This window comes from Ursus americanus, chromosome 5 (genome assembly GCF_024610735.1).
Source record: "Ursus americanus isolate L20-20 chromosome 5, mUrsAme1.1.p, whole genome shotgun sequence".
NCBI classification, from domain to species: Eukaryota; Metazoa; Chordata; class Mammalia; order Carnivora; family Ursidae; genus Ursus; species Ursus americanus.
The window spans coordinates 58,064,357-58,085,923 of record NC_142131.1 but is presented as its reverse complement, the minus strand read 5'-3'; the positions used below and the strand labels follow the sequence as shown (position 1 = coordinate 58,085,923).

The following is a 21,567-nucleotide window of genomic DNA, read 5'->3' as shown; positions in this document are numbered from 1 at the left end:
TTTAGTTTTCTGAGGATGGCCATACTGTTTTCCACAGTAGCAGTACTATTTTACATTCTCACTGACAGAGCACAAGGGTTCTAATTTCTCCACATTCTTGTCAACACGTGTTATTTTCTGTTTTCTAAAAATAGTAGCCATCTTGGGGCACCTGACTGGCTCAGTTGGTAGAGCATGCGACTCTTAATCTCGGGACTGTGAGTTTGAACTCCACATTGGGTGTGGAGCCCACCTTAAAATAAAATAAAAAGGGGCACTTGGGTAGCTCAGTTGGTTAAGCATCGGACTCTTGATTTTGGCCCAGATCATGATCTCAGGGTGATGAGACTGAGCCCTGGGAAGGGCTCCACCCTCAGCATGGAGTCTGCTTGAGATTCTCTCTCTCCCTCTGCACCCCCCCAGCTTGTGCTCTCTCTCTCTCTCTCAAATAGATAAATAAATAAAACCTTAAAAAAATAAATAAAATAAAAATATTTAAAATAGTAGCCATCTAGGGCACCTGGGTGGCTCAGTTAGTTAAGTGTCTGCCTTCGGCTTGGGTCATGAATCCCAGGGTCCTGGAATCGAGCCCCACGTCAGGCTCCCTGCTCTGTGGAGAGTCTGCTTCTCCTTCTCCCTCTGCCCCTCCCTGCTGCTTGTGTGCTCTCGTGCGCTCTTTCTCCCCCCAAATAAATAAATAAAATCTTTAAAAAAATAAAATAATAAAATAAAATAGTAGCCATCCTATTGGGCATGAGGTGGTACCTCATTGCAGCTTTGATCTGCATTTCCCTAATGATTAGCAACGTTGAGCATCTTTTCATGTGCTTATCAGCCATCTGTATCTCTTCTTTGGAGAAATCTCTGAATACTTCCTTTTTAACAATATCTTGTTGATTCTTCTTCATCTTCCAGACCTCTTAACCTTGCAGTGCCCAAGAGCACCAACCTTGGACCTCTTTTCTTTCTACACTCACTTCCTTAGTGATCTCAAACTGCCTTATATAGCTTTAAATACCAGCCAGCTGTGGACACCTCTCAAAAGATACCTTCAGCTCAGAACATGCCCTTGAGATGAGGCTGCCATTTCTAGCTGCTTACAGGCTGGCTGCATTTGGACATCTAATAGGTGTCTTAAGCTTACCATGTACAACACTGAGCTCCTTATCCTTCCCCAACTCTACTCCTTCCATAGTCTCCACATCTCAGTTAATGGCAATTCTGTTTTTCCACTGGCTCAAGACAAAACTTTGGTTGTCATTCTTGACTTCTTGTTTTCTCACACCCCATCAACAAATGTCAGAGCTATCTTCATAATATATGGAATTTGACCACTTCTACTGCTACCGCTCTAGTGCACATTGACCTCGTCTCTACCTGGTCTATTACAGTGACCTTCTAACCTGTCTTCCAGCTTCAGCCTTTCTGCTTTCAGTCTGTCCCTCCATGTGGCAGCACCAAATAACCTGTAAAATCCAGTGTCAGATCATGTCACTCCTCTGCTCAAAACCATCTTTATTACACCTACAAAAGTGAAGTTCCTAATAATGCCCTATATAATCTCTTTCTTTTGCATTTACATAATAAGCACATTCCTGCCTCAGGACCTTTGCATTTGCTGGTCTCTCTGTGGAGACAGTGGTTCCCTTTACTTCTTACCATGGACCCCTTTGGCAGTCTGTGATGCCTGTGGATTCCTTCTGAGTATAATATCTTTAAATCAATAAAATAAGTTTCGTAAATTATAAGGAAAACCAATTATATTGAAATATAACTCTCAAAATATTTTAAGATGTGTAATACAGTAATATATATGTTTCTTATTAATTCATTAAATTATAAGAGCTAGCAGCATAATTATGAAGTAGTGATAACTGTAATGATATTTTAAGATAGTTGTAACAACTATAATGTGATATGAAAATATCTGTGATTTCTACTAGCAACAGCATCACAGGTGCTGCTAATATCACTGTGATTTGCTGTCTGCATTCATAATTGAAGAACATGCTAAATGTTAATTAGTGAAAATAAAGATATCATTTTTCCCCATCTAACGTCAAGACCCCCTGAATTTCTATCCACAGATGTCTGAAGGGGGGTATCTGTGGGCTCCATGTGAAGAACCCCTGGCTTAGAAAGCTTGCTCTTCTTCCATAAGCCCTCACAGCTCATCCCTTCACTTCTTTGTATCCAGAAGCTTCCTTCTCAGGCAGCTCTTCCCTGAGGACTCTATTTAAATTGCATGCCACATTCCCTATCACCCTTTCCTACTTAATTTTTTCAGAATAGCACTTACTCACCTTCAAATATAGTATTTTACTTAAAAAAAATGTGTATCTCCTTCCACTAGAAAGTGAGTTCCATGAGAGTAGGCATTTTTGTCTATCATTTTTGTGCTGTGTCCTCAGCCCCTAGAATGGTGCATGGCATACGGGAGGCACTCAATAAATATTTGTTGACACAACTAATGAATCATAGAACTTTACATCAGAAACCAGGGATGTACTGTATGGTGACTAACATAAGAAAAAAACATTAAAATAAAAAAAAATAAAAAGTGAATGATTACTTCTCCAAGAACTTTATGTTTCTTCTCATTTTTTTCTGTAATAAGTTAATGATTTGTGAGACTTTTACTAAAGACTAAGGAGTTATAATTAGCTCCATTGCTATGATTGTTAACATTTTCAAGATTAACCTTAAATAGTAGCAGAGAGTGGTGGGAATCCAAGAATTATGATGGAGCTTCCAATCCTAGACAAGAAGTGCCTTCCAAGGACTCTCTAGGGGACCTGGGTCTCACCCAGATTCAGTGGACCACCTTAGAGGCCAAGTGTTACCCACAAAATTCTTTCTTGCTATTATAGCAATCAGGGCCCCATCCTCAATCAAACCAATAATGGTAATACTTTTTATTTCTGGCAGTGTGGTAAAATGGAAAATATGTAGTCTTTGGGGGTCTTCTGGACTAAGTGCCAATTCTATACCACCGCTTGCTAGCTTCTGTGACTGTTGGTAAGTCACTAAACCTTTCTGAACAGGTAAAATGGGATTTTTGTGAGGGTGAAATGGGATGACTTGCCTGGTGCCCAGCAGAGAGCAGGTGCTCTATAAATGGTCATCTTCTCCCTCTTCCATCTCTCTAGGTCATTTTATAACTACTTGCCAAGGTTCACAGGATCCTGACGGCTAAGAGGAGGAGCCTGTCCAGTCTTTTGGTGCATGTAAGCCCTCTGCAACTAGACCCAATCAGAGCAGTTTCTTTAGACTGTGCCACTGTCAGTTGGTGCTTCCATTCCCAATTCAGATGTGTGGTTGAGACTGCCATCTGGACCTTGACCATGAATCTCACCACTTATCACAGTTTTTTCTCCTGGCCTTCCTTTTTGCCCTAACTGGGAAATCTTGTCTATGTCCTCATGGAGAGTAAGAGAGCAATTATTGTCCTCCAGTTTTTCAGTGATAAGAACTTAGGGAGCACATTGACCCTTCCAAAACTTAAGCACCAGGGAAAGAGCTAATGTGCGCTGTGCACTCTGAGCCAGGAGTGTTTGTGTTTACACAAACAGCATGTATACACACACACCACTTCAGGACCCCTCCAGCCATCCTGTTCTACAGAAGAAGAAAGAGACCCAGAGAGATGAATGCACTTGTCCACATCAACTAGCTTCGCAACTGCAAAGCCAGCGTTAGAATCCAGGTATTTAACCATTTTGTTACATGCGAACAGCCTGTGTCATCTGTTTTCTGGCACTGAGCTTGGGTTTAAGAAAATCCTAACAACTGACCACTCAGAGCTGGAGTCAGGTCTAACCAGGAGGTGGTACCCCAGTTCCTCAATCTTGCCAGACAAGCCTCCCCAGACTTTGTGAATGAAGGCCAAGAAAGAAGAATGTTGCAGTGACTCCCTTTGAGCTCATATTTCTTTCTTGTTGCAAAAAGTGCTTATTTCTGCGTTCATCATCTCCCTCTTTGTTGTGTAGACAATCTACCCTGTCAGAGGATTTGTGCTGTTATTATGAGTTTGTTTATTATTAGATTTATTTCTCCTATAAGCAAATGTGTTCACAACATTCCATCGGGGGATCTTTTTAATTGTCACATAAATGTCATCTTATGTAAATTGAATATTTGTCTTTCCATAGAAGGGGAGGGTGGAAGGGAAAGAAAGAAAGAATAAACAACCTTCAGTCTTGGAGAGGGAAGGCGGTTCCTGTCCCCGTTCACAACTCACCCACGTGCCTTCAAAGCCAAAGGTGAGTTGAAAAAAATTATTGGATTATCTCTGAGGAGCAGCCAAAAGGGAGAGGGAAGAAAAAGTTGGCAACGATGCTTCGGGGATGTTGACCCAGGCTACCAGGTCTCCCCACCAAACCCAGCGTGAGACCAGACTACCCCCTCCCCAGCTGGGAGCATCCGGAGAAGGCTGCAGCTTGCTCCCCCCCTCCCACCTCCCCACCCAGGAGGCCAGCCCTGCTCCTTCCTCGAGAGAAGGTGAGCGCGGCGGGCGCAGCGGGTTGGGTGGGTGTGGCCCGCGGCTCCGGGAACTGACCCAAGGCCCCGCCACCGCCCGCGAGCCGCCCGACAGCCCGCCTGCCTGGCGAGCGCAAGCGCTTCTTCCAGAAACTGCGAGGATCCGAGCGCACTGTTTGTGCACCACAAGGTCAAGTCGGGAAGTGGAGCCGGAGGAGGAGGGGCGAGGAGGCGAAGGGTGGGGAGAGGGGCGCCCCGCTTCCTCGCCAAGTGCCAGCCTTTGGAAGTTGCCCCCTCGGTTTTTAACCCTTTAGGGGTAATGGGAAGGACGAGCTTGGGGGGAAGGGGACACCGCGGGGCAAACTCCTATTGGGACCGGGAGGAGCAGCTACCCACCCACCCATCACTGCGTTCCCCACCCCCCGGAAATGCGGAGCAGAGCTGGTAGCCCGGAGGCACCCGGGCGGGGGAGGGGGCAACGAACCCAAGAGGGACCCTCTCTACGGACCGCCCCTCTTCTTGAGGTCGCTCACAATTTCAAGTTTCCCCCGCCCGGGATGTTAGTTTCCATCTGCTGTGGGTGGGGGAGGAGGGCCGCGCCCCCTCCCCCAGACTCGCGCGCGCGCCCCTCCCCTCCGCTCCTGCCAGCACTTTCTGCTCACTTCTGGCGCTGTAAAGCGCCACGCGATTTATTCGATTCGCATTTTTAAACCCGCGATTCGGGAGCAGGGCCTAGGGCGAGGGTCTTCCAGCATTGGAGCTCCGGGAGGCGGGGTGCTCAGTGCAAACCTCGTTCCCTCCGCGAGTGTCGCCTTCAGGCTGTTATTTGCAAAGAAACGTCTTTTTGACGCAGGGAGAAATGGCAAATTTTAAGTACGTCATTAATATGGCGCCAAAAGATTTTTTTAAGTATAAGCTTGCTTTTTTTTTTTTTTTTTTAAGGTTGCGGGGGGCGCCGCCCGGGTCTGGGGCGCGAAGGGGGCGGAGTGTGAGCAGAAAGTGTGAGTGAGAGAGTGGAGGGGCGGGGTATGTGTGTGAGTGTGTGAAGTGTGAGCAGACCTGATGGGACTTGCACGGGCGCAGCCGCCGCTCGGGCCCGGCCCTGGGGACAGGGCGGGCTGGGGGCGCCCCAGAGCCCATGGGGAGTCTGGGCCCGAGGTGCAGGCAGACGGGCGGCCCGGCAGAGCACCCTCCCCCCGAGGCCTGCAACGCTACCTGGACCCGCTGCCGAAGCCAAACAACTGGGCGGGGGGTGGGGCGGGCGGCGGGGGGTGTCAGGAGTGGAGATCCGAGTGAATAAGAAAAAAGTGGCTACTCCCCCTCCCTCGCTCCTCCTGCCCGCCCCCACCCCACCCCCACCCCAACACATTTTTTTTTCTAAAGAGATCACAAGGAAGTCTTGGTTTAAAAAGAAACAGAAACATACACAGGGGGATTGGTGAATGGTGCCGCCCGCGGCCATCGCAGTTGGAGGCTATTTTGGGGGGGGGGGTGAGTAGCGTCCATGGAGTTACTTTGCGCCCATTCCTAGCGGCAAGGGCTTAGGTCCAGCGGGCTGACCGTCCCCAGCAGGGGTGCGGGGCCGGGGACGCCGCGGGCCCGGCCGCCTCCCTCGCCGCGACCCCGGATGGATGCGCGCCCCCCGCCCGCCCGCGCCGGCCCCAGGAGCTCCGGGTTTCGGGAGCATCCTTCCCGCGCCGGCCCCCGCCGCTGCGCGTAGTCCAGGGCAGCGCCCCTCGGAAGGGCACCGCGGAGGAAGGTAAGATCCAGACCCCAGCGATGGGCCCTGCGCATCTCCACGGCGTTATTTTGTGTTTTTGCAACAGATCTGCCAGCGCTCCTCGCTCCCTCGCTCTCTCTCTCTTGCTCGCTCGCTCCCTCTCTCTCCTGCTGGCTGCCTGTTCTAGGAAGCCAGGGCGCGGGGGGGGGGGGGGATGCACAGCACAGGGGAGAGAGATTGCGCATGTTGGTCAGTCGTGTTTTAAAGAGTACATTGCAGGGAGGCTGAGAGGGGCGCATGCAACAACAACTTTTGGAAGGGTGAGCTTGGCGACCTTCTTTATTAATGACTGCGGCAAAGCGCCCCCGGGCCGGTGAGGGGGCGCGGGCGGGCGGGGGCGCGCCAGGGCTGCAACTTGCCCCGCGGGCTCCGGCCGCGCGGAAGGGCTGCGGCGGGAGACAGCCGTGGTGGGGAGGTCGTTCTGCCGGGGATGGGGGTTCGGAGGACCTGGTGCTATCTGCCCTCCTGTCGCCCTGAGTTTCATTTTGTTGATACGCAGCACGTCCGGCCGCCGAACCGGGCTGAGCCGGTGCACATGACTCCGCGCTGGGCTCACGTGCAGCGGGTCCGGTCCCAGACACCTTCCGGGGGCCACCGCCTCCGCCCTGTCGCCCCCTCTCTGGGCTGGGTGCACGCGGGCGCTGCACGCGGGGGCAGCATGCTCAGCTCCCGGGCGCGGAGGCTCTGCACAAATTAAACACAGTGTTTTGGAGGGGCGGGGGACACCCTTTCCAGGTGAGTATGCCGGGTGTGCAGCCTCGGCGTACGGGGCGGGGGCTGGGGTCGGGGGCAGCCCCCCCCCTCCGGGGCTGCGCGGGAGTCCGGCGGGGGAGAAGCGCTGGGAGAGTGGAAATGTACCGGCTGGGGCCGGAGCGGCGGGTGCGCGCCCGCGGGGCGACGGCAGGGGGCGTGGCCCTTGTTTACCTTCTCCCAACTCTGCCGGTTCGCGTCCCGCTTCGGGGACGGTACTGCAGTCCCTGGCCTCCGCCTCCGTCCCTGCGCCCTGGGTGGTACCGGGAAGATGTAGGCAAGTGGCAGTCTCAGCCTGGGACATACACACCTGACCCTCAAATAAGTGACATTGCAGCCCCAGCCCCCACCAAGCACCGCTGCAGTCCCTCTCCCGGATCCCCGGCCGCGCCCCGCCCCCGGCAGTGGCATCTTCCCGGCCTCACCTCCTTCCTCCCTCTCTCCCTCCCTCCTTCCCACCCACTCGCCTGCGCCTGCGGAGCGGCACCCGCCCGCTTCCTCCCCGCCTGGGAGCTGACTTGTGGCTCCCTCCGGTCCCTTCCCGCCTATCCCTGAGCCTGAGACACTCTATTTTTCAGGCCAAGAGATGAGAAGGGGTCAGCTTGGCGATTCTTAGCTGTTACATCAGAAGATGGGGATGTCTGCGAGACAGGCAGGAAGGCTTCGCTGTGGCTTCCAGAGGCCCAGGACACCCCACACACACCCAGTCCCCCGCCACACGTAGCTGCCCACTTCCCAAGAGGCTCGGCTCCTCTTACCCGCTTCACCTAAAGCCCTCCCCGCGCCCCAGGCGTCAAGTCCGCTGCCCCCGGCCGGAACCGCCTCTTGCCCTTCCTTCTCCGGGGCCGGAGCCCCCCGCAGCACCTCCGGCTCCTCCTCCCGGCTCCCGCGGTCGGAATCACGCCGGCGCGCCTCCAGCCTGCGGTCCCGCGAACTGCCACCAGGGGCAGGCTGGAGGCGCTCGCCACCCCCTCCCAATAGCCTAGCCTCCGCCGCGGGCCGGGACGCTTTTTTTTTAACCACCTTGGCTGCAGGTCTCGTGCCCGGGGCTGGTGGGGGCGGGAGGGGCCGTGGTTCCCTTCGCCCTGAGTCAAGGGCACGTTGCACTGGGTGACTCTGGTCTCTGCAGATTTCCAAACCTTGCTCCCGCGCTTAGCACCCCTCGCTCATCCACTGCGGGACACAAAGTTTTACCCAGAGGCTGAGTTTGTAGGGGGTCATCGGGAGGCTTTGGGTCCGCCCTTAGAGCGGCGCTAAAGAGGATTGGGGAGGGGCTGAGAGGGCAGGACTGGCCTGCCGCCTTGCCTTTGTTGGAAAGGGGAGGAGCCCTGAGCTTTGAGCCTAGACTAGCTGTCAGGACGTCCCCTTAACATTTCTGTTTGCTAACTGAATCAGGGGCCCAGGTGATGGTACGGCTGCCTGGCCCCTCCTTCCACAATGGCATTAACTCCCTCCCTTCACTGGTAAAATTCCCAGTAGGACATTTGGCAAAAGGGCCGTGCAAGGAGCTGCCAACCGGGCCTGGCCCTGTTTCCTGGGTTCCCAAGGTGCTGGCTTCTCCCCTACCCTGACTTCCTCTCTCACCTTAGGGCCCCAAGTGAACGCACCATCCCTCCCGTCTCTTCTTCCTCCGGCGGGTTGGGACTTGCAAAGCGATCTAACAAGCAGAGGAGGAAAATAACAACAGAATAACTGTAAGGGGAAGGAATGAGTAATAAAGCCGACCCAGGCAGGGAGGAGGGCTTTCATGTTTAAGAGACGCTATTTGCTTTTTAGGTCACAGGCTGCAAAACAGGCTTTGATCCGAAGTGGGCGAATAATTTATTGAGAAAGTTTGCATGGTAGGGGAAAAAAAGGGATGTTTGTTTGATCTGGAGTCCTCTCAGTTGTCCCAAGTGCTGTTGGGTGTTGTTTGGAGTGGAAAAGCATTTGGTTCTACAGCAAATCCCTCGCAGAGGGAAGTCCTCGCCCCAGGCAGCAGGACTTGAAGTGAATGTTGGTTTTGAAACTGTTTGGCCAAAGGTCTCTCCAGCACTTTTGGAGATGAAGTGTTTAAGGACAAAGTTGTTTGGACTTGGGATGCAGCAAATGTTTCCAGAACATTTCCCATCCAGCATGCTTTTCCTTTGCCTAAGTTGCACAGCTAAATGGCCAGTAACACTAATCCAAGAGAGCTTCCTCTCGGCTTTCATTGGCAGGTGAGGTGGACTGCTCGTCCCAGCCCCCAAGGTGCACATTAGAGTCTTGAGGGTAGGCCTTTCACATTGACTACCACATTCTTGGGGTGGGGTTGAGGGGAGGGGGTGCAGGGTGTTCTGGTTAACTGGAGTTCCAAGTAACAGGGAGGTAGTTGTCTTATACCCAAGAATGGGTTCAGTGACTTCCAGTACAAATTCTTCACAACTCATCCAGCAGGCTCCTTGCAGACCTCACAGTTAGTTCTGTCTTTAGGTGCTCCAGGGGAAGGTCAGGATGGTGAGGAGGGGGTGCCCCTGGCCTGCTTTGTCCTTCATCCACATAGGACCCTGACTGTGTGGCTCAAAGCTTAGGAACCCAGGAAGATTCTCAGATAACCCATAGGAATCTGGAGTACCCCAGCCACACTCTGGGGTTGTAGGCCTGTGCACGGTAGCCCGGGGCGTGGGTGGGGGGGGGGGGGGAGTGGCGGGCAGGGTGCACCACCTGGAGTCAGGTAGCTTGGGTTGGAATGCTGTAGCTATGCAGTCACCAGCTGTGACAATTGCTTTGTGCCTCACTTTCTTCATCTGCAAGTGGGGGTAATAAAAATCCCTACCCCGTGAGTGTATGGATTGAGCGATATATTGCATAAAGAAGATTAAACCCAAAGCCAGGCATGTGGTAAGCACTCGATTGGTATTGGCCATTTTTACTATTATTATTAATGATCTGGAGAGGGCCCAACTGCAGCTTTGACCTTTGATCTCTCCCCTTTAGGCTAGGCCAGAGAGCGAGCTCCCTTCTCTGAAGAAGGGATCGGAAGGACCCTGCAGTTGCCAATGGGCAGCCATCTGTGGGAGCGAGCGGACTGAGCTTTGCCCTCTCTGAGGTGGAGGGTAGGGTGAGAAGGTGCCGAAGGACAAAGTAGACAAAGCCCCTTTCATTCTTCCAGGACCCCCTAGGTATGTCCCCAGAACTGGATTTGGGGGGTGGGTGTGGGCAGCATGTTCCAAGGGAGCTGGGTACCCTCTGGGACACTTGGAATTGCAGGTGGGCAAAGATGAGTGTTGGAGGAGGGCTCAGGCGCCCCTATGCTCAGAGAAGCAAGTTTGAGGATCTGTGTCTACAAAATCATTTCTGTAATGGCAATTACTGTCCCCGAGAAGGCATTAAAGGTAATGAGAGATAGGAAAGAGCGGGGCTCTGACCCCCGCTTAAAGCGGTTTAAGAGCGTGCAGCTCTTGTTTTCTGAATGTCTGGCCTTGCCGACACAAGGAGGCTCTGAGGACAGGTTTTCCAGCCGAAATATCATTAAATTGTATTAGCATCTTATTACACACACGCCTAAGCGGTCTGCCTCAGACAGGGAGAGTTTTTGTTTCTCTTTGAAAGATTGTGTCTGGAATGGTAAATTGCCTGGTTGAAAGCCGCCCCCCCCCCTTTTTTTTAAGGAGGAAGACGAAGTCCTGCTGTGTGTGGTGGCGGGCAGGGCAGGCCTGGTGGCCCCCAGAGAGGAGAGGCCGGAGGCCAGGTTGGGGTGTTTTAACTGCCCAGGGAGCGGCTGCACTAGCAGAGCTGAAAGGCCCACTGTTCCCAGGGTCAGCTGGAAGAGCGTTAATGGAGGCCCAGGGTGTTTATTTGAGTTTATTTGCGGAGAGGTCTTTAAAGGGGGCTGGCATTGGGCATTGGTGTTTCAAGTCCAGACCCAAGGCCCCCACTAAGACCAATGGCTAGTGCTGCCAAGAAAACATCTGCCACCAAATTGCTGCCCTATTACTGAGTTGACATTGATCATTAGCCAGGAGCCCAACCAAATAAAGCCTCCTGGAAAATGTGTGAGGTTAAGATGGGGAAGGCAGGCTGTGAAAACAGGACGAAATCTTGGCCTGGGGTGTTTGTTCCTGCAGGCTGCAGGCCGGTCAGCTGGGCTGTGTGCTCCCCACACTTCTACAGGGAGGGGACAAGGACATACTCAGCACTCCCTGGGTACCGAGCCCCTACTATGTGCTGGGGATAATGCGAGGGGCCACCGGGGCTCCCACAGAGATCCAGACAGACCTGCTCCTTACTCTCCTCTCCAAGGAGAAAGACTTTCAACACGTAGATCAACAGACAGTAACTGTGGTGGGTGCTCTGAAGATGTGGACTAACAGCGCTGTGGGCGCTCTTTAGATGTAACTGGCGTAGACCTCCTTGACGTTTAAGCTGAAATGTGAAGGATAAAAAGTCAGACATGCACAGACTCCATAGAACCTTCCAGGCAGAGAGCACATCCTGTGCCCAGGTCCTGAAGCATGGAATATTTGGCTTCTTTCAGGAGATGAAAGGAGACCAGTGTAGCTAGAAAGCAGTGAGGAAGGGGACAGTGGTCCCTGTGAACTTGTTGAGGTAGGGAGGGGCCGGATCATGTAGGATATTGTGGTCAAGAGCTTGAGTTTTGTCCTTTGATCAGCAGGAAGCCTTTGAAAGATTTTAAAAAGGGGGTATGACATGATCTGATTTATGTTTTTTTAAAGGTCATTCTGGCTGCTGTGTGGATTCTAGATTGGGGAGGAGCAGTAGCAGGGGCTGGGAGATGAATGCGAAGTCCAGGCAAGAGATGGGACTGGTTCGGGCCAGGGTGGTAGCAGTAGAGAGGCAGGGAAAAGTGGATGCATTCACCGTATGTTCTGCAGAGAGAGCCCACTGGGCTTGCCAGAGGTTGGCTGTGGGGGAGAGATTGCACAGAGAGGCTGTGGGCTGCTCCCCTGAAGGAACTCTAGGAGACCCATGCTCTGAAGGACAGCTGCTTCTGTCTGTCTCTGTGCTGGCGATGGTGTGGGAGGTGCCAAGGGAAGGAAAAGGGGACCCTTTCTTTCCTAGACTCTCCTTTATAGATAGGGCTTCGGAAGCACTTTTGTCCCCACAAGTAAGTGCCTTATGACAGTGGGGTGTTCTCCCAGAGCAGACCTTGCTTTGGTTGAGATTGGAGGGGCCGGTGGAGAGAGAGAACCTGAGGCCAAGACCCAAGTGTCAGCACCCACCCCCTCGACCTGGATTTCCGCTTTGGTGAAGGAGTCCTCCCTGTGTCCTAGCTGAGTTGGAAGGGGGGTTCCGGGGACAAAGGCCTGTCCCCCAGGAGGGCGCAGGCCTCCTCTGGAGCTTCATTAGCCACTGACAGTGGAGGCTTACCTGAGGCGGGGAGGCCTTTGGAACAGACTTGGTTCAAAGGAAAGAAGCTTCACTCACAAAACAGTAGCTTCCCTCTGAAGTCTAGTTATTATTCCAATTAAGCCACACAAAATCTGCTCCCTTAATAACACCCTACCCAGGAGAACTCTGGGGTGATTTCATGGCGGGCAGGTTGGACAGGGAGCTGGCTGAGGGTACGGTGCAGGTCTGCGTGCTGCAGGTCAGCTGTGACAGGTCCCTGGGCAGCAGGAAACAGCGTTATGAGAGGGGCATTGGCAGTCCAGGGGTCGTGTTCTGGGCCGCCGGACTTACTGGAGAGGAGCCCCTCGGGTGGGCACGGCCAGGACGATTCCTCATCTGGCCCCAGATGATCACAGAATGACTCGCACCTATGTGGAGAGCCAGCCACAGTGCTTAGGGCTTGACACTGCTCTCGTTTACTCACCAGCCAATTCTGGCCTACAGATGTGTTTGGTTTGGCCCTCTTAAAGTGTTTAAAAAATTCTGAAGCAGTTGCCAACATTGGAAGTTCAGGAGACTTATGTAAAAATCCAGATTGAATGCTTGTCCTCTGGGAGGTATGTCTTTCCCGAGGTCCCTCTTCTGTTGAGGGGTAGAGCTAGGATTTGAACTTGACACCCCCGAATCCAGAGCTCTTGCTTTTCTCCATTGGGAGACGCTGGCTTGGAAGTGAAGACACATGGGATCCATGGGCAGGATTGTCGGGGGGGATGACAAGTGGCTGCGTTTATATCATTTCTCCTCCTCTTGCTGCCCCCACCTGTGAGAGCCCTGGGCTGGTAAGCTGCCAGGTAGGGTCAGGGCCCTGTCACAGTCATCGTTGTCACACAGACGCAGGAGGACAGCAAGGATGGCAGCTGTGGGTGGCAGAGCATTATTGCCCCATTCAGTCCGCGACCTGGGCCACGGGGCTGCTGTCCTCCGCTGCACAGAGGCAGAGAGGTCTAAAGCTCAAGGGCATGTGCTCCGGAACCAGATACACTTCTTATAAGCACTGCGATCTTGAGCAAGTCACTTAACCTCTGTGCTTCCTTTTTCCTCACCTGCAGAAGGGAAGCAGCCATCGTGCCCACTGGCATAGAAGGGCTGTTCTGAGGGCTTCCTAAGTCCCCGTGTACCAAGGCATCCTCCTCCTTCTGCCACAGTGAGTGTTTAGCAGTTCACATCCCTGGCACCCGTGCTGCTGGTGTCCTCAGGCTCCCGTGTGCACCTCTGCCCCCTCTGGACAGCACTTGGCCTGCCCCTTTGGAGTTGGCAGCAGGCAGCCCCAGTGAATCTTTCCGTCATCCCGATCTTGCTGTTAGAGGACACTGGAGTGGGGAGAAGGTCCTGGCTGAGGTCAAAGCTGAGGCAGGAGGGTTCTGGTTGGCTCAGAGGTCTGGCTGGTCATGCCCCACCTTAGAGAGCTAATGTTCCCTTGTCTCTGCAGGGCCACCATGAGATAAGGGGAAACCCAGGACTTGGCACGAAAAGACTTGGAGTGGGTGGCAGTGGCAGGCAGCCCATGGAATCCCAAACAGAGGTGGGGACCCTGGTTGGCCCACAGCTGGGCTGGGCAGCGGGACTTTTCTCGACTGACACTGGCTCCTTGCCCTTTGCTTCGGGCAGTGAGGCGTCCCAGGTTCCAGACTAACCGGGACGTGGTCGAAAACGCTTTGGGTCCCGAATCCCAGATCTGTTCCCGCGGTAGGACTCGGCCGCTGACTAGCTGTGAGACCCAAGGCAGGCGAACAAGCCCCCTGGGGTGCTCCCCTCCAAGAGGAGACAGAAGCAAGTTCTGGCACCCTGGACTCTGTGGGATCCAAGGAAATAGTGGGGGGAAAAGCACTTCCCATAGTCAAGAGCTCACCCGGGCACAAAGGCAGCTCAGTGTGGGCTCAGGGATAAGACCACGTGGATTCAATTCCCAGTTCAGCCAGTTATAGCAGGACAAGGCCCTGCACCTCTGTAGTAGGGAAGCCAATAGCTCGGAGCTTCCCAGGGCGTTAGGAGCCGGTGTTGGCAGAGGAAGGAGCTCAGTACGGGGAGCTGCCCATCTAACCTTGAAGTAGAATACTCAGTTGAGATCAAGCTGGTTTATGCTCTCATCTGGAGGACATTGGGGGAGGGAGGGCTAGGACCAGTCACCCTGGGCTGGGCGTGTCTCAGGGACCCAACTTGGAGCCTCTCTACTCCTACTTCTTTTCCATACTCCTCTGGCCACCACCCTCAGGATGTGCCCTCAGTGCTGTCTGAACTGGCTTGTCTCTAAACTCAGATGGTGTGGTCCCTCTGGAAGAATCAATCTTGTTTCCCCTTTCTACCGCTCCTCCAGGGTGGGAGAGGATTCTTTGGAGGACCTGAGTTGCCTTGAGTGAACTCTAGGGCCAAGCAGGCTCTTATCATTGTTCTGGGGCTCCTGACCCCCTTGCCCTCCCTCAATCATCTTTGGCCAGACTCCTGCTCATCTTGAGTCTCTGGGCTCAAGAGGTTGGAGAGGCAGCCCCCTGCCCCACCCCCAGGACTCCTGTGGGTAGGTGGGGAGAGAGGGTGAGGCTGGCTGGGGAGAAGGCGAGGGCAGGGCCTTGTTCTCATTCTTCCACAGCAGCAGGGTGAGTATGGGGTGGTAGGTTATCGGGCAATTTTCTGAGAGACTGAGGATTTCCCAAGCCTCCTGTAAGTATAATGGGGCCTGCTTTTTGTTGCAGATGGAAGAGAAGAGGCGAAAATACTCCATCAGCAGCGACAACTCTGACACCACTGACAGTAAGGCCTTCCATTTGGGTATCCTACAAGCAAAGCATTTGAATAATTATCAGGCCCACAGGCCCAAATGGGGGGAGGCTGCCCCACGGTCTCAATGTTGGTGAAAGCATACATCAGCCCAGGTCCTTGTACTTCTGAGAAAGTCCCCACGCTTCTGTGGCCTCTAGAGCTTTGCTGTCTTCTTCACCCTACTCTCCTTTAACCCTCTAGGTCTCAATCCCATGTGTTTTGCTCTGGTTGGAAAAGATCATATCCCCTCTGGGTCTTTGCATTTGCTGCTCCCAGCTGCTAAGAACACATCCCTCTCCCTCTGGCCCTTATGTTAAATCAGGGCCCTTTAGAAAGTCTCTACACAACGGACAGAAAACCTGTCAAGTTTTATTATAATTACCTGATATAAGTATCATTTCCTAATTAGCGGTAAGCTCCTTGATAAGAGGGGTCATGTCTGGCTCATTGCTGTATCCCTGGCTAGATCAGGTACATAATAGGTGTTCAGTAAATGTTTGTCAAAGGAATTAATGGGGGATCTTGGCAGGAGAATCTCAGAGGTAGACTTGTGTATGGGCTGGGTGTGGCAGCTGGACATCCTGGTTGTCACAGGGATTGTCAAGGAGAAAAGGGGGCTTAGGGAGCTTTTTCTCAAATCATGGGGGAGATGAGGGAGGTTTGTGGAAAGTGGGAGCTTTTTCCTGGTACCAGAAGGCAGCTCTTCCCAGATGCCACAGAAACCTGGGCCTGCATGAGCTGGTCAAGTAAGGAGTTCTGCTCTGCCCTATGTGGGAGAGGTGCGCTGCCAGGAGGGTCCCGCCTAGCTGTGCACCCTGGTGGGAGCCCACGCTGAGGAAGAGGCTGGACTAATTAATTGCCAGGGAGGCTGGGCCTGGAGCCCTGCAGCTCTGCACCTCAGTTTGTTCACATATGTGGTGAGCAGCTGGGATTGCCTCCCAAGCAGCTGGGGATAGCCCCCCAAGAGCCTGAGGACAGGCCAGTCAGTCCCAGCCCCTTCCCTACCCCCAGGTCTCATTCACTGCCCTTTAGGGTCTGTTTACTCAGCTTGGCTCCGGTGTATAACCTGGCCAGCCCTTCTTCCCTGTGGCAGGAGATCACAGCGTTCGGCCTTCTGTGGCCGCCACCACACTGCCTGTGGCTTGTCTCAGTAGAGCCAAGAAGAACCGCATCCTCTGCCTCTAACTTCGCTGCAGGCCCCAGAACCCCTGAGGGCCAGGCACCTGCAGGGGCGGGTGTCTGCGCAGCTGCAGCAGAGTTGGGCCAGGCTGTGGGCCTCCTCCCCTCCCACCAGCCCCCACCGCTGTACCCACCCGTGGCTGCTGCTCCTTGGAGCCACGGGCCGGAGGCTGCAGTCCTGCGGTGCAGCGAGGGCTGCAGACTCTAGCGGTAATAGCTCATGTTTATCGAGGCCGTGCTCTGTGCTGGGGACTCTGCTAAGCCTTAACAGCATGGTGTCGCTGAATTCTCACAACTTTTTGCCCCCTGAGAGGTTAAGTCATTTGCCCAGAGTGACAGGCTAGTAAATGGGTTTACTTTAGAGCAGCATTCTTCCCACTGCCCTTTCGTGCCTCTGTATATCCACTGGGCATCATCCCAGAGTATCTCTACCTGGGGCAGGAATGAAGCGTGGCCACAGAAGGCCTCCTTCACCAAGGAAGAAGCAGAGGACCAAAGAGGGCAAGGGACTTGTCATGGATCACACAGTAAGCTAATCCTGAATCCTGGTCACTGCCTTTTATTCCCTAAGCCCCTATTTTTGGTGAGCGGAGGAAACCTTCACGTCCCCGTGCGTCCCTGGAGAGGTCCGGAGCAGGGACAGGTGCTCACAGAGGTTTCCACCTCCTGAACATTCAGTCCAGAGCCTTCCTTACAAGCTTCCCGTCCTTGGATGGGGGTGGGTGGGTGGTGGTCCTGGCCTTCCAGGGACCCCTCATAGGCTGTGCTCTCTCTGCAGGTCACGCCACATCTGCATCGCGATGCTCCAAACTGCCCAGCACCACCAAGTCGGGCTGGCCCCGGCAGAACGAAAAGAAGCCCTCAGAGGTGGGTAGTGACGAGTGTCCGGACAAAGAGGAAGCGGGGGTGGGGAAGCGACAGGAGCGGAGACCTGTGGAGAGTGAGGGAGTGAACGCTGCAGATGCGTGGGGGAGAGCCTTCCTGGCAGAGGGGCCGGGCCCTGCAGAGACAGGCTGGTGTGGCTAAGTGCCATGAATGGGAGGAAGGGGCGCGCATGCCAGTGGTTGCCATGTAGGTTGTTGTAAAGATGTTCCAGTTGAGCTGAGCGAGAGGAGAAGCCTTTCAAGGATCAGAAGCAGGGTAATGACAGAATCTGACGTGTTAACAAAAGGCCCACTGGCTGCTGTGAGGAGAAGGGAATATGCAGGCAAGGGCGGGAGCAGGGAGGACTCTTCTGCGGTTGTCCAGGACAGAAGCCATGGTGGCTGAGAGACGGGTTGGTGGCAGTAGAGGAGGAAGCAGTAGGATTTGGCCTGTTCTGGAGGCTAAGCCAAGGGCTCCAGGATGTGCTGCTGATACAGGCGTGCGGGCTGGAGTCCTCAGGATCATCCAGTTAAGTCATCTGCTCCTTCCGCCCATGTCCCATGCATCTGCACTCCAAGCCTTCCTTCTTGGACCTGGGATGTTTCTCGTGGCAGGTAGAGGTAGGTGTTCATAACTTCTCCAGCTGTGGAGAAGAGCGCAAGGGGTGGGCAGTGTTCAGCATGAATGGATGGCATGATCCTGCTTCTTGTGGTCCCTGAAAAATCACATCCTAGGGCCACGTCCCTCTCTCTCAGGTCCTCAGTGCATTGCACTAGGCACAGAAGAGGCCCTTTGCACAGATGCAGCTGCAAGAGCGTTGAGCCCCCAGGAAGCAGGGCATTTGAGTCTGGCCCTGAAGAGAGGCATTGTTCAGCTTACAGAGTAGCCAGGAGCTGGCCTGGACACTTAACTTTTTTAATCCTTCTCAGTCCATCTGTTACAATAAGGAAATTGAGGATCCGGGGGTTATATAGCCAAGACCTGAAGCTCTTGAGGCCAACATTGCCAAGGGTGGGAAGGCCCAGAGTCTTGGGAGGAGGGTATCTTTGTTCCCCGCTAACCACGGGAGCAGTCGTGGCTGCGGGGGCAACCCTGAGGAGCAGTAGTTAGCCAGCCACTTGGGGGCGGTGGGGGCATCTTCCGCAGAACCTTGGTTTGAAAAAGAGCTCCCCACATCTCCCTTGAGCTGGTTTACCCTAGGACTCGCCTTTTGAGTGTGTGTGTGGGGGGTTGAGACCTGATGCCTCCCATCCCTATCTCCCAACCTTAGTGTCCACCTTTGGCCCTATGGGGGAGGGTGGATGGAAGGAGATACCTCTGGGAATGCAGTAAGGACTGGGATAAAAGCTGGGAATTAGGTGGGCATGGGGGATGCTGTTTTGAGGTTCTTAGCACCCTCTTGGACCAGCCCTGCTCAGTGGGTAGATGAATGTGCTCAAGGGCCCTGGGATGCAGGAGGCAGAGTGTGCTATGGGGCTCTGGGAGTCTCTAGGACCACCTCTCTGCTCCTCCACCCTCACTCCCCTCTTGCCCTCCTACCCTTCATCTTGAGAGTCACTGGAGTTCTCCAGTTACTGTGGTTGCATTAGTAAAACAGTAGCCACCTTTATGTGCCTTCCCTATACCTAGGAGGCAGGAATTCTCTGCCTGTTTTGAAGATGAGGAACCTGTCTCAGAATTCAACCTGCCGCTGCTCTCAGTGGCTATTCGGGTTGGCGAAGAGTGGAGAAGTTCTGGGGAGCTGTTGGGGCTGGCTGATTCCCCCAAATCTGCCTGCCCTGCTTTCTCCAAGCACCAGGAGGAGGTGGGGCCATTTCTCAAGGTAGAGATCCCAGGGGTAGGGCTGCCATCTGTACCCTGGATAGGCCAGGGGCTGGGAGGAAACAGGTGTCAGTGAAGGCCGAGGGGAAAGAATGATTTGCATGGGGCTGAAAATTCCCCTCCCTCTTGGGTTTTCCAGCACAGAGCCTTTGAACCTTTCTCCACCTAAAAATAGAGTCACATCATTGTAGGGGTGTTGATGCCCAGCCCTGCTGCGGACTGGTTGTGCGTGGCCCTGGGTTCGAGCCCAGGGGCCTCTGCAGGCAGCTCTGAGGCCTAAAGACACCCGGCCTCAAGTCCTGGGCTCCAGGAGGGCTGAGGAAACCCTCCCTGCCTTGAACCATTGCCAAGGACAAGCTTTTCCTCCCACAGCAGGCTGGAGTGCAGCCTGTGAGGTTTCCCTCGTCCCCTAAGTGAGGAGGCTGAGCCGAAGCCGGCATAAATTCCAAGTGATCGTGGGGCCGAGAGGAAACCATCAATGAAAGCTTCCAAATTATTTGGCTCATGAGAAGGCAGAGATGAAAAGCAAGGACTTGGCGGCAGATAATGTTTGCACTGAATCTCCTCGCTGGGCTGTTCCCCTCTCTTTCTGTGAAGGGGTTGAAGGGGAGGGCCTTTATAGTCTGCTGGGCCTGAGGGCAGAGAGCTTTGGTTACCCTGGTAGAAGGGAATCTACAAGTCCCATCTATCCAGTCCCCTGGAGTAAGACCTCTGTGGGATGGCTGTCAGGCTGGTCACACAATGTGTTTCCAATCTGACCCAACATCCCAGCCAGAATGCTTGTAAATTGATGTGCATGGTGCAGTCCCTTCCCTGGTTGGGAGCCCCTGGTTCCCTTTGTCTCTTCATTTCTCAGTGTGGACAGCATGGGGGATTTGATGGCCAGGAGTCCTTAGCATAGCAGCAGCACCAGCACGTAGTGAAGCCAAAAGCCACAGTAAGGGCTGGACTTGGGTTTACGCCAGACCGGCAGCTGCCCCTGTGATGACCTGCCAAGGGCCGCCCTTCTCAGTGCACCCAAGGGTATAAATCTAGGGGCTCCCTCTACGCTGGAGTGAGGTGCTGTAGGGCAGGGGGGTGAAAAAGTGCTCTGACCAAGAGTCAGGACCCTGGACAGGGCCGAGGCCTTGAGGCCCAGCTTCCCTTCTGGCCCTTAACCAGTGGGTGGTCTCCCTCAGCCAGAATGAAAGAGGGGGTGGGGGAATACAGGAGCCCTCAGTACTGGAGCTGAAGGGACAGGCCCAGGGATTCTTGGGAGGCTGGGTTTTTGGTAGAAGTGCACCAAGTCTGAAGTCAGCCCCAGGATCCCCTTTGGCAGTAGAGGAAAAAGGTAGAGTTGACCCCAAGGACACGGGCTGCTCCCTTCCTTTGTTCTGTCTGCCTGCAGGATCCCAAAAAAGCTGAGATCTGTCACCTGGGGCTTAAATCAGCAGTCCAGCCCTGAAGGAAGGGAAGGGGTTAGCCTGCCCTGGGAAGGTGGTACTAGTATATAAACCAAGCTGAGGCCTTGGGTTTCTGGCCTGGCTTGTCTGACCAGATGGCATAACCATTATTGGTGCTTACCATTTCGTGGGTCCTATCTCTAAGAATCTGATGGAATCACAAAGGTTATTCCTTTAAATACTAATACCAGGCCCCCATTCTACCTCACCCCCAGAAATTCTGACTTAAATGGTCTGGAGTGGGGCCCCAGGTACCTGTACTTTTTTCAAAGCCCTTTTGTTGGAAGCCGGGCTTAAGAACTACTGCCACAGACCTTTCTCCTTAATTTGCTAAGACGGGAGGTCCTGGCTTGATCCTCCCTGGAGGGACCCTAAGGTTGAAGGAGAAGGGGGAGGCTTTCCAGCCTGGTTCAGTGACCTAAGCAAAGGCAGGGAGTGTGGGTGAGGGCGGTCCTGCAGCTGATTTCTGCCCCCTGTGGTGGCCAAGGGACTGACAGGTTTCTGCCAAACCATCAGCCTGGCCGGCGTGTGAAGGACAGTTCAGGAGGAGACCTGAGGCCGGCCCCATGGGTTGGAGGCAGCTGTTTGAGGCTGTGTCTTTCTCAGGCCTGGGGCAGAGAGGCAGACGGAAGGGCAGGCTGAGCGGTGGGGCTTTCCCCTGGGCAGGGTTTTCAGGAAGTCTTGAGTCCCCGGAAGTCAGCCAGCAGCAGGGACGTGGGTCTTCAGGACCCAAGAGCTACTGATAGTGGTTAAACTCAGCAAGCACTTGAGGGCACCTGACAGGCCCAGCTGGGTGCTGGGGGTGGGGGTGGGAGAGGCGCAGAAAACGCAGGCCCTGTCCCCAGGGAGCTGGTCCTTTGGTAGCAGGATGCAGGTGCTACACAGAAAAGTGTCCGTTATGAGAGATGCAGCCAGCTTGGCCACTAAAGAGCTCTGTGACTGTTTGTCCCTGAGCCTCCAGGTCGTCATCTGCAGAGCCCTGCCATGGACTCTCTGTTCAGTAGAAGTGACTGTCCTTTCCTGAGGCCTCTGGAGCCCAAAGGTGGAGAAAGTGAGTGGAGGTGCAAGCTGGCCTCCCTGGGATCAAAGCCTCGATGGTCCCAGCACGGGGTGGGTAGGAGTTGGGCTCCAACTGTCAGTTCCCTTTGT

The 21,567-nt window shown here is 54.1% G+C and overlaps 1 protein-coding gene and 2 long non-coding RNA genes across 14 annotated transcripts in view; 2 read left to right on the top strand and 1 right to left on the bottom strand.

Moving 5' to 3' along the window:
- Window positions 1-4,006, top strand: part of LOC148110123 (uncharacterized) — an 80,032-nt gene extending 76,026 nt beyond the window's left edge. Inside the window, exons 6-8 of one of the 2 annotated variants that reach the window (XR_015724568.1) lie at window positions 2,908-2,997; window positions 3,129-3,206; window positions 3,577-4,006. This is a non-coding gene — a long non-coding RNA (uncharacterized LOC148110123). Of the gene's footprint in view, window positions 1-2,907; window positions 2,998-3,128 lie in introns of both variants that reach the window. The other variant, XR_015724567.1, reaches the window with a different exon arrangement.
- A 490-nt stretch (window positions 4,007-4,496) lies between these two features.
- The window catches only part of JADE2 (jade family PHD finger 2), a 52,529-nt gene continuing 35,458 nt past the window's right edge, over window positions 4,497-21,567 (top strand). For 2 of the 11 annotated variants that reach the window (XM_087862263.1, XM_045794682.2), the window contains exons 1-3: window positions 6,224-6,498; window positions 15,046-15,103; window positions 17,070-17,158. In XM_087862263.1, the coding sequence (XP_087718389.1) occupies window positions 6,238-6,498; window positions 15,046-15,103; window positions 17,070-17,158 (408 nt within the window). In that variant the 5' untranslated portion in view covers window positions 6,224-6,237. The other 9 variants (XM_045794673.2, XM_087862266.1, XM_087862265.1 and 6 more) reach the window with 9 other exon arrangements.
- Window positions 6,500-7,882, bottom strand: LOC123790534 (uncharacterized). Its single transcript, XR_015724566.1, has 2 exons — window positions 7,163-7,882; window positions 6,500-6,922 (listed from the first exon to the last, which is right to left on the bottom strand). It is a non-coding gene; the product is annotated as an uncharacterized LOC123790534 (long non-coding RNA).